Below are 12,757 nucleotides of genomic sequence, written 5' to 3'. Positions count from 1 at the left end.
GAACCCACCTCACATTTAGTCCTCTTAACCCCTTAAGCTCCTCTTGGCTATGATGGTTTCTCACGCTTTCTTATTTTTGGTGACGCTGAGAGTTTTGAAGAATGCTGGTCGAGTGTATTGTAGAATGCCTCTCCATTGGGGTTTGTCGGATGTTTTTCTCATTAAGACTAGGGTTATTTGTGGGTTTGGGAGAGGAAACTCACACAGGTAAGGTGCCATTTTCATCACATATCACGGGTACTTACTATAAACGTGAAGTGGTGTTCGTAAGGTTACTCCCCCTCCCCCTTTCCATACTGTCCTCTTTGGAAGGAAGTCACTATGTACAGACAACACTTGAGAAATGGGGAACTCTGCTCCCTCTGCCTATTTTTGAATTAGGCTTTTTGTCTTTTTATTGTTTAGTTGTAAGACTTCTTTATATATATTAAGTACAAATCCCTTATCAGATGGATGATTTGCAAATATTTTCACCCCACCAGTGGTTTATCTTTTTTTTTTTTTTTTTTTTTGCTGTACGTGGGCCTCTCACTGTTGTGGCCTCTCCCATTGCGGAGCACAGGCTCCGGACGCGCAGGCTCAACGGCCATGGCTCACGGGCCCAACCGCTCCGCGGCATGTGGGATCTTCCCAGACCGGGGCACGAACCCGTGTCCCCTGCATCGGCAGGCGGACTCTCAACCACTGCACCACCAGGGAAGCCCTGGTTTATCTTTTTGCTTCTTGATGTTGTCCTTAGAAGCACAAAAGTTTTGGGACTTCCCTGGCAATCCAGTGGTTAAGATTGCAATTCCACTGCAGGGGGTACGGGTTCGATCCTTGGTCGAGGAATTAAGATCCCACATGCCACATGGCACGGCCAAAAATTGATTTTTAATTTAAAAAAAATGTTTAAAAAGCACAAAAGTTTTTAGTTTTGTTTTTTTAATTGATTAATTTAACTTTTTTAAAAAAAAATTGAGGTCTACAAAAGACAACCCTCAGAATGGGAGAAAATATTTGCAAATGAAGCAACTGACAAAGGATTAATCTCCAAAATTTATAAGCAGCTCATGCAGCTCAATAGCAAAAAAACAAACAACCCAATCCAAAAATGGGCAGAAGACCTAAATAGACATTTCTCCACAGAAGATATACAGACTGCCAACAAACACATGAAAGGATGCTCAACATCTTTACTCATTAGAGAAATGCAAATCAAAACTACAATGAGATATCATCTCACACCAGTCAGAATGGCCATCATCAAAAAATCTAGAAACAGTAAATGCTGGAGAGGGTGTGGAAAAAAGGGAACCCTCTTGCACTGCTGGTGGGAATGTGAATTGGTACAGCCACTATGGAGAACGGTATGGAGGTTCCTTAAAAAACTACAAATAGAACTACCATATGACCCAGCAATCCCACTACTGGGCATATACCCTGAGAAAATCATAATTCAAAAAGAGACATGTACCAAAATGTTCATAGCAGCCCTATTTACAATAGCCCGGAGCTGGAAACAACCTAAGTGTCCATCATCGGATGAATGGGTAAAGAAGATGTGGCACATATATACAATGGAATATTACTCAGCCATAAAAAGAAATGAAATTGAGCTATTTGTAATGAGGTGGATGGACCTAGAGTCTGTCATACAGAGTGAAGTAAGTCAGAAAGAGAAAGACAAATACTGTATGCTGACTCATATATATGGAATTTAAGAAAAAAAAATGTCATGAAGAACATAGGGGTAAGACAGAAATAAAGACACAGACCTACTTGAGAATGGACTTGAGGATATGGGGAGGGGGAAGGGTAAGCTGTGCCAAAGCGAAAGAGAGGCATGGACATATATACACTACCAAACGTAAGGTAGATAGATAGTGGGAAGCAGCCGCAGAGCACAGGGAGATCAGCTGGGTGCTTTGTGACTGTCTGGAGGGGTGGGATGGGGAGGGTGGGAGGGAGGGAGATGCATGAGGGAAGGGATGTGGGAACAGATGTATATGTATGACTGATTCACTTTGTTATAAAGCAGAAACTAATAAAAAAAAATTGAGGTCTAGTTGATTTACAATATTATTTTAGTTTCAAGTATAAAAAGTTTTTAGTTTCGATGGAGTCCAGCTTATCAGTCTTCCTTTTCTTAATCACTTGTGCTTTTGCTTTCTTAGCTAAGAAATCATTACCTGGGACTTCCCTGGTGGCGCAGTGGTTAAGAATCTGCCTGCCAATGCAGGGGACACGGATTCGAGCCCTGGTCTGGGAAGATCCCACATGCTGCGGAGCAACTAAGCCCGTGCGCCATAACTACTGAGCCTGTGCTCTAGAGCCCTTGAGCCACAACTACTGAGTCCGAGTGCCACAACTACTGAAGCCTGCGCGCCTAGAGCCCATGCTCTGCAACGAGAGAAGCTACCCAATGAGAAGCCCGCGAATCGCCGCAACTAGAGAAAAGCCCGCATGCAGCAACAAGACCCAAGGCAGCCAAAAATAAAAATAAATAATTAAATTTTAATAAAAGAAAGAAAGAAATCATTACCTAACCCAAGGTCATGAAGATTTACTCTTGTGTTTTTCTTGTAAGAGTTTTATAGTTTCAGCTCTTACATTTAAGTTTATGATCAACTTTGAGTGGATTATTTTGTGTGATGTGAGCTAGGGTTCAAATTTATTCTTTTGCATGTGGATATCCACTTTTTCTAGGACCATTTGTTGGAAAGGTATTCTTTTTGGTCCCTTTGTCAGAAATCAGTTGACTGACTATAAATGTTAGAGTTAGCTTCTTGGCTCGGGGTTCTGCTGCATTGATTTTTTGTTTGTTTGTTTTTTGCGGTATGCGGGCCTCTCACTGTTGTGGCCTCTCCCGTTGCGGGGCACAGGCTCCGGACACGCAGGCTCAGTGGCCATGGCTCACGGGCCCAGCCGCTCCGCGGCATGTGGGATCTTCCCGGACCGGGGCACGAACCCGTGTCCCCTGCATCGGCAGGCGGACTCTCAACCACTGCGCCACCAGGGAAGCCCTGTAGTTAAATTTTGAAAGCAGGAAGTATGAGTCTACCAGCTTTGTTCTTCAAGATTGTTTTGAGTGTTATGTGTCCGTTGCATTTTCATACGAGTTTTAGGATGTTTGTCAATTTCTGAGAGCACAAGCACCATTTAAGCAGTTATCATAGAACTACAAATCCAGGATCTTCAGCTGAGGTCATGAAACTCCTGTGCTTCTTAAATGGGCACATACCTCACAGAATACACATTTCACCCTCCAGTGTACCTACCTAATACTTCCAACACCTTCCCTCGTTTAATTCTTCATTCTGCTAACATCTATATGTACCTGCCAGTCTCCAGGTTCACGGTCGGGTACTGAGTACACAGCAATCATTAAGACCCAGTTTCTGCCCTCACATACCTCCAGTCTCATGGAGCTGATAAATGAGACACATAATTGAGAAACAGCCTTACAGAGGCTTTGATAGAGATGTTGTGCAAGGGAGTGAAGTTCCAGGGGAGTGGTTTGCACTCACTAAGCGTGGACTCCGTCTGGCACTTCTGACAGTTTTACCTGTCAGAAGTAACGGACAGGTCACCGACTTATCTAATCTTTACAAGTCCTGTGATGTGGATACTCTTTTTCTCCCACATTACAGATGAGGACCCAGGTCAGTGTTCCACTGCCTTTTGAAAGCTTACTAATAAATAGAAAACTTTCTTAAAGGCTCCTTTAAAGTTCTTTGTGATTTCACAATAAATGTGATTAAAAACAAGCCAAAAGATTGGGCAGAGTATCATTTTGCTTTCGTGCTGTCCACAACCCCTCTTCCCCACCCGCCCCTCTGCTCACCACCTTGGAAGTGGCTCTTCCCCGGCTTCCCCACTAAGACTGGACATGTGGAAAACAGGCGGTCTTCCAGCAGGTGGGGGCTCTAAGTGCGAATCTTCCCTTAAGTGCCTTGCACAGTAAATGGTTTGGGGTTGGATGAAGAGTTTTAGTGTTTTCCTGAGTAGGTATAGTGAGGGATAGGACTAGTGTGGTGCTGGAACAGAGAGGGGAGTGGGGGAGGGGCCAGAATATACATGACCAGTTTCATGAATGCTGCTGCATCCAGCAGAGAGACATAGTAAAACCATTTGGAATATTTTGCTCAGAAATTCATGAATAGGTTAGAATTGTCTGCTATGATATGGAAAGTGGGCCAGTTTCAAAGATAAATACTCTGTGGACTATTAGGATTTCAAGGCTGCCTTTTGTCAGTGATTGGTAGCTTTGCACACTTATGGAATGCAGCACGCATTTACGTATCTAGTATTTGGTGACTCTGGGTATTTCTAAATGCTGTGTTCTAGCCTAGTTATTAAGTTTATCATTTAAACTATTCTCAGATTCAGTAAAATAAGAATCAGAGAGAGCAGAACAAAGGAAAAACACTTTTCCTATATATGGCGGGCACTGTACCAGGTGGGTTTTTTTTTTTTGCAGTACGCGGTCCTCTCACTGTTGTGGCCTCTCCCGTTGCGGAGCACAGGCTCCGTACGCACAGGCTCAGTGGCCATGGCTCACGGGCCCAGCTGCTCCGCGGCATGTGGGATCTTCCCGGACCGGGGCACGAACCCGTGTCCCCTGCATCGGCAGGCGGACTCTCAACCACTGCGCCACCAGGGAAGCCCCCAGGTGGTATTTTATATGTATCATTTAATTTAATCCCCTTAACCCTCTTTTTACAAAGGAGACTTTTTACAAAGGAGAGGTGGGTGACATCACAGAGCCCAGCTGGCTTGCCTTCAGAGTCACTGCTCTTTCTCTCAAAATTGCTGCTCTCAGAACTAGTTAAGAAATGGCCAGGGAAGCCCTAGGAAGACATTATTAATAGCATTTGCTGATGTCACCCAACTGTAGTCATTTATTAACTCCACAAATATTTATTGAGTGCTATTACATACCAGGTATTATGCTAGACAGTAGGGAGGTGGAGAGACTAAAACAAACATGATCCTTCCTCTCGTGGAGCTTATGTTCTAGTGGGAATTAGATCTGTAGATGGATTTGCATTTTGCTTTATCTGCTTAATGCAGGTGTCCTGTTATGTACATGCATGCATACGTACATGCATATACACATTTACATTTACGTTAATGTGAATAGCTTCGGGTTTGTTTTCTGTAAAGAGAGAAGGATGAAAAGTCTTTTGTAGATTAGCACGTTTGGGGAACTTCTTTATATTACATCGTGTGCCTAGAATTTCAGAGAAACTGTGCAGTAAACTCCTTTATGAATTGTGTTTATATTCTGCTTAGAAAGGTTTTTTGTTTGTTTTTTAACGTTTCATAACGGAAAATTTCACATTTACTCAGCAGTGGAAAGGAGAATGTATTAAACCGCTGTGTACCTATCACTCACCTTCAATAATTACCAACTAATGACCAGTCCTGTAGGGAGGCAAGTATTGCAGGTAATTGGGTTCAAGACTAATATTTAACTTAAAGATTAATCTCTTTTACATAGGTTTTATGTATAACTGTTCTTTGTCAAAGAGATAATTTTATCTATTGTTTATTCAAGTATTAAGAGGATGGTCATTTAGTAATATAAGCTATTTTATTGTGAGTCTACTTTACTAATGCTTTAGGATGGAAGCTTCCTAAGATTTGAATTAGACATATGTCTCCCCATTATATTCATTTGTCCAGCTAGGTAAGTGCATTTAAGTAAGTAACATTTAAAGAAAGGCATTTGTTCAAAATAACCTGTTTCTTCCAGGTACTCTTTTGGCCCTCTGTCATATTTTGCAGAGAAGAACAAAGCCAATGGTATTGTAACACTAACTTTGCAATTCTCTTTGTGAGTTGGATCTTTTTTGTTACTGCCGTTTGGTGCATGATTAAATGTATGATATAGCAAATGGTTTGTTTTAATGAGTACATATCGATTTGGATTTCTTTCTCTTGTGCAGAAGGAAATGTACAAATTACAGCTGAAACTCTGCTAAAATCTACTGAGGAAGTACAAGGTATGAAGGTCAGTGGGACTAAGACGGATAATAATGAAGGACACGAGAATGGCCATGTAAGTAAAGGTCTCTCGGCTGGGTGCAGCGGATACCCAGAAATAGACAAAATCATGACCAGTGGTGAGGTTTCAGAGACTAGCACGTTAGTTTCCCTAGAGCCTTTAAACTCTGTGGACCCTGGATTAATAGAAGCAACTAAAGAAAAAGGTTGTGAAGAACTAAAAACCTGTCCTCCTTGGTTGTCATTGTTACCAGGGAAGAGTGCCATTTCCAAAGTGGACAATGGAAAGGAAGAGTTGTATACATTAAACCTTGTCTGTGAAGCAGATGACAATCGCCAACAGGTTCCTGGCCACCATAGTGAGAGACACAGTTCTGCACGTGGTAGTCCCAAAGCCATGAGAAAGGTGGTTATTGTAGAGCCCTTAGAAGAAAATTCTGAAGTTTCACATTTCACATCATGTTTGTCTGGTCCAGAATCCAGAACAACATCCTCAGAAGAGTGTGGTTTTGATGGTGATAGCTTGCCAAAGGGATCTGCTAAAAAGACAGACAGTTCCTGTTTTGATGGGGACGATCAAAGCAAGACCTTGGCTTCTAGAGAAGAAAATGAACAGCCTTTGAACCCCAGGAGTGAAACAGAGGAACTGTTTCTTGTTAATGCCAGGCAAGCAGAAGAGGATGCTAGTGGTCACTATTCTGGAAAAAAAGATGCTGTTGACTTCCCCAAAGAAAATATCCACGATCACTACTGCACTCAAGGCAGTATCCATACAGACTGCTCTAGTTCTTTAATGCCCAATTCTTTTACTGAAGCCACGGAAATAATGTTTAAAAAAAATGATTTAAAAATCACTTTAGACATTCAAGATAACTTGGCAAAACATGAGGACCATAGAGGAACTTTTGCTAATATAAGCCATCCAGGCACACACTCTAAAGAGAACCATTTTTCCTTCTCGATGCAGATTGAAGAGCCAGAACAGACAACCACTATAGAGCCCGGTATGTTAAGTGAAAAGATTTACAGTAAAGACTCTAACTCCTTAGTTAGCACCCAGAGAAATCTGGAAGGCAGCACCCAGTTAAATGAAGCATCACATGACGGATTTCTGATTGAAAGAAAACCCCCTGTGAGTTTAACGCCAGAGGACCAGATAAGTTCTATAAATGAGGTGTTGAAACCCAAGAAAGACATTGCTCCGTTACTGCCAGCCCTAGAATTTGATGACAGACCTGAGTCAGAAATAGCTGTACAGAACTCCCAGGGCGATGGTCCCCATTTAGATAAACAGAGCGCTGCATGGGAGGTGAATGAACTTCCTTATGCCAACGAACTAGCTGTAAACAAAATAGGAAGTGAATGTGTTTTAAATCAAGTGTCCCTTAATTCTCAAAACCATGCGAAGTTGCCAACTGACAAAGAGATGCCTGTAGCAGAGAGCGAGGGCTCCCGACGGAGCCAGCACCATCCGTCAGAGGATGGAGCAGATGTCACTGCTGGTACCCAGACTGTTCCTGTAAAGACAAAAATGAAAGACATCTCTCCACCAGGTGACAAAACCTGTGGTGCCTCTTCAAACAATCCCACCTTAAACAGCAAATCAGAAAGCCTAGAAAGAAAAACTGAAACAGCTGATTCAGGAGCAGAAGAAGGTCTGCATTCCAGACTTCTCTCAAATCAGGAAGAAGCAGCAGGCTTGCCTCGAGAGGTCTCTGCCATGGAATGTCAAAGCATTCCATCTCAGTATCTCTTTAGCTGCCCTTGTGTAAGAAAAAACGTCCCAGAGGAGAGCGCGTGTTCTGCCCGTGCTGCCCTGGAGCCCAGCGAAACCATCCTGGGAGTTGAGAACTGTCGGATAACCAAGTATGAAAATGCATTTCAGCACAGTGATCACCGCCCCCAAGGGAGAGAAGCCTCTGTGGAAAGTTGCATCCATAAAGTGAGTTGTACATCGGCGGAAAGTGAGCCAGATGGGGGAGAAACTGAAGGCAGCCTTCCAGGAGGTAAGATCAGAAACGAAATGACGGCAAGCATGTTAAATAGTGAAGCTCCAAACAGGACCATCCACACCACCTGTCACATCCATCCCAGTGAGGAAGGGCTAGAAGAAAAAGAACAGGACACACCCAAAGAGACTGTGTTGTGTAAACATAACATCTGTGATTGTGCTGCACAGGAATTAAACCAACCTGCAAACATTCCAAGTCCTGAAAAATTGTTGGACCAGCTTCCTACTGTTACGTTCTCCGCTGTTAAAAACATGAACCAAGCAGCTGAAACTCCTGAGCAGAAGGCAGATGAAGCCCTCGGCTGCCAGAGTAACCCAAACAGATCCAATGAATGCAGAAGTGAAGATAACCCTGAATGCAGAAGTGAAGATAACCCAGCTAAGGAGACACTAGGCAGTGACCAGAGAGAGGTGGTCGCAGAGCCTAATGGAGAGGTGAACCACAGCCTGAAGGATCTGCCAGTCGGTTCAGGCTCATCATCTGGTGGAAGCCTGAAGAAAGGGACCTTTGAAAGGATTTCTGGTTGTGAGGAGCCCATAGACGGTATGGCAGACATGGTCTCCACAGGCTGTAGTGATAAGGGCACAGAAGGCGTTCTGGACATAAGGGCATCTAGTACTCTTGATGGGGGTGCAAGGCAGGATGGGCCAGCGTTACAGGAAACCTCAAGGAGTGTGCTGTCACAAAGGGGAGAGCCTATTGCTGCATTTATGGGAAGGATCAACCAGGATTCAGATTCCCAAGATGCTACTTCCTCGACAGCAGACTCTCTCGAAATTAAAAAATCACGTGAAGAGAAAGTATGCAGATTGTTACAAGACTGTGAAATGGAAGTGTGTCCAGACTCTTGTGCCCCTGAGACAGGGTCTGTGGCAGATCATAAACCAAATGTAAGAGTATTGGATAGAATAAATGTGTCTTTAAATTATATTCATCTTGAACAGCAAGCTAAAGAAGGATCTCTGAGAGAAACGCAAGGAATGATTGAAGGATCAAGACTAGAAATAAATTCCGAGCACGACAAGGGAAATGCCATTGGAATTTCCTCAGAAGAGCTGACATCTTCTGGACACCAAGATGAGAACTCTGTTCCCCCGGGAAGCCTGAAATCCACTGAGATAATTCCTTTGCATCCGTTTTCTCAAGAAAAATCAGAAACAGTTATGAATAGTGAGGAAACTGACCTGAAAAACTTTTTTAAACCAAAAGATGGTGAAATGCCCTGTGAGAATGTAAAGGACTGCATGGTCCTGCCTGAGATGAAAGGAAGAGCACCAAGGGATAAGAGTAATCCTAGCGAAGAAAGCAGCACAGCCCTCATTGCGGAAAGTTTGCCTTTGACGATGGAAACAGAAACCGAAGTGAAAAGAGAAGAAACTGCAGAACACCAGAGGGGACCACGGGGTCAGTTTCCTGCTGTGGAGGAGTTCGAAGAGATGACTGTCAGAGAAGGTGTTCATGGTGATAACATGAGCCGGGTGTCTCAGACCCATCTTAACCCCCCGAGGATGCCGCGTGATGCTGAGGACCAACAGAGCCAGAAGGTTTTGGACTATAAGGAAGAGGAACAGATGCATCAAAAAGAAGCACATTCAGCTTTGGAACGATGCACATCATCTAATATGTTGTCAGATGAGGCGCAAAGTAAGAGCCAATCTAAGGATTGCAAAGCTGAGCCCACCGTGGTGAAAGAAATCACCCTAGCAAAGCCAGCCACAGCCAACACTGCTGCAGGGTTTCAGAAGCTGAAAGACCCAAAGGAGGAAAGCTTGTGTCGCCCATCAAAAAAGGACATTGAGTCGTGCGCAGGCCCTTACCTCCGTGATGCCCCCCAGAAAGCACAAGACCCCATCTCCACTGGGCGTGATGAACTACATGGTGCCTTTGGGAACACTTCACATCAGAAAGGAGTGCTTCCCTTAAAGAAGCAGCCCCACCGAACGTGTAAGAAAGTTTCCTTCCAGGAGCTAGTCAACACGGGGAGGAAAATAAGTAAAATCAGAAATTCTGCATTTTTAAAGAGCTCCTCTGAAACTATCCCCACAAACGCACACAGATTTCTCAGTTCACATGCTGTGTCTGCACCCACGCAACCGGAACCTGAAACAGCCCCTGCCAGGAGCCTTGTTAGCCACGTACCAAAGCAGAAGGCCACTCCAAGCCAGCCCTTGCATAGCCTGAATGTTCGGAAGCCTACCAAAGAATCAGCCTTATTCAGCAAGCTGTCCATCCTTGCCTCCAGACTGGCCCCGGCCACAAAGACCCAGAAGCTACGGTATCGGCGGTGTTCCTCTGACCTTCTTCCAGTGGCTAAAAGCTACAAGCGGCTCAGATACAAAAGGCTCCTGGATGGGTTTTCCTACAGCACAACACAGCTGAATCCATGGTTGGCACGTAGTGATTGGGACAGGAGGCCTAACAGTAAACCCTTGACGCTTTATTCGCTCGAAGCCATCAAAATGAGCTTCATAGATTTGAGCAACAAGATGCCATCCCTGTTGTTTGGTTCCGAAATCTTCCCAATATCCTTTCACGTGAAGTCGGGCTCCGAGTGCGGGACCGAGTCCCCAAGGACTTTTCCCGAGCACTGTGCACCCGCGAGGCTCGCCTTAGGAGAGGCCCGCCGGTGCCCGTCTTCACCTCCCAAGTGGACCTTCTCTTTCTTCTTGGCCCACGACTGCCCTGGGGTGGCCACGTTCAGGGAAGACCCTGGCCTCTACTGTCAAGGAGACACCCAGCCTCCACTGCAGCCTCCAGTTCCTCTCCAAGACCATGGAGCCACCGCCATAGTCCAGACCAGAGCGGGCTGCTCCGTGCTTGGCCTTCACACACTCCTAGCACTTTGTTCCCCGGGATGTTACCGAATCTGGACGAAAAAACGGAGCTGCTCCAGCCACATGCCCACCATGCAGAGGCTCTTCCTGACCCAGTTTACCCAGGGTCTGAAAGGGTTACGGTCTCCCACCTCCATAGCAGACAAGGTCTTCTGTTCTCTGCCCTACTCGGTGGGCCGAGTACTGTCCATTTGGAGCCAGCACGGGCCTTCTGCCTGCCCCTTCGAAATCTCTGCTCTTGATTCCTCTCACGGCAAGCGGCAGCCACCTCTGGGCACCATGAGCAGGTAAAATCCATCCCCTGTTCTTTGCTGAAGTCCCATGTTTGCATCCTACCATTGGGGAGAGGAAAGGGCGCTCCTGAAAATGCAGGGCTCAGAGTCTGTGTCTGCATTTCCTGCTTATTGCCAAATCTCTGCTAAGAACATGCAGCAGTAATTCTGAAGTGTAGCCCCCTCTAATTTTCCTGAAGGATCTAGATTTCTTGCAGAACCCTTTATTTTATACCTTCCTTTGTTCTGTCCATTTAATTCTGTGAACCATTAAATCTTGAATCTCTCCTTTTCTCCTCTTGCCCTCACCTTGCAAAGAACATATCCCATTACTATAAGTAGTGACTTGTGACTTGTAACTATTACTTGTTCACAAGGTATTATAACAGCCTGCACCTAACTCAGTGGTTAGTGTGTAAAGGATACAGAAGAAATACTTTTTAAATAAACTAATTAATTACATAGGCATCACCAAGTCTAGTTTAGGAACCTCTGTGTTTCTTTCTGGAGCAGAGAAGCTTCAGAGATTGGCATTTACATATTATAGCTATAGAATTTATAGAATTTTAAGTGAACTGGAAAAGAGTTCTTGTGGTTTAACCACTGAGAATAGTTGAAAATAATTTCACCAATATCATTTTACCTTCTAATAGGAAATGAGAGAAGAAAAAGAATTTGGGAGTTACATCCCTAAAGATCTGCTTTAGACATAATAGAGAAATCCTCCTATTTATAATCCTCTGGATAAACAGAAACTTTAAACATTATTTGGTTTGCCCTTATCATTGCTGTAGTTTAAAACTTCAACACCAAAAAAGCCTTAAAATTCCAAATGGCCTGGGAGAGGCCTTGTTGTTTGTGTGTCTGGGCAGAGTCTCTCATGCAAAATCATTCTGTCATTGAAAAGCTTCTGGGGCATACTGTGAAGTTACCCAGCATCTTAGCAGAAAACTAAATAAAAGAGCTTCAGAAAGGCACCCCAGAACCTGAATGTGGCTGATTGTGAGTTCTTGTCCTGTAGGTAAACAGGAAAATGTTCACTTCTTATCAGGCAGCCATAAAAGTACAACATGATGAATCAAATTGTCTTAAATGATGGTGCACTGCTTCTGTTGCATAGTTTGTTTGCCTCTACAACAAACTCTGCTCTGTGTCTGTAACACTCAGTTTTAAATCATGTTATCTTCTCTAAACTATGTCCAGTCCTAAGGTAGCATGGAGGGTAGTTATTCATTTCACCCTGTGAAGGTGAATGACCATATGACCCTTTTCCCTCTTCCAGAACTCTTTCCCACCTGACTTTTCTGTTTTCTGGTGGGGAATATTTTCTCTCTCCCTTAGATCCTGTATCTGACATTTCATTTATTTTATTTTTTAGTTTACTTTTAATTTAATTATATATATGTGTGTGTGTGTGTATATGTATTTTATTTTATTTTATTTTTTAATTTATTTATTTACTTATTTTTGGCTGCATTGGGTCTTTGTTGCTGCACGCGGGCTTTCTTTAGTTGCAGCGAGCGGGGGCTATTCTTCGTTGCGGTGTGCGGGCTTCTCATTGCGGTGGCTTCTCTTGTTGCAGAGCACAGGCTGTAGGTACGTGGGCTTCAGTAGTTGTGGCATGTGGGCTCAGTAGTTGTGGCTCACG

General features: G+C 44.0%; 1 protein-coding gene across 1 annotated transcript in view; it reads left to right on the top strand.

The window, feature by feature from the left end:
• The window catches only part of PRR14L (proline rich 14 like), a gene marked incomplete at its 3' end in the record, with an annotated part of 54,512 nt that overhangs the window by 25,434 nt on the left and 16,321 nt on the right, over window positions 1-12,757 (top strand). The window contains exon 4 of the mRNA XM_079717127.1: window positions 5,934-11,124. Coding sequence (XP_079573253.1) covers window positions 5,934-11,124 — 5,191 coding nt within the window. The remainder of the gene's footprint in view (window positions 1-5,933; window positions 11,125-12,757) is intronic.

Source organism: Hyperoodon ampullatus (genome assembly GCF_949752795.1).
Source record: "Hyperoodon ampullatus genome assembly, chromosome: 13".
Classification (NCBI taxonomy): Eukaryota; Metazoa; Chordata; class Mammalia; order Artiodactyla; family Ziphiidae; genus Hyperoodon; species Hyperoodon ampullatus.
Note: the sequence above shows the minus strand (reverse complement) of the source record. Positions and strands in the feature narration are given on the sequence as shown.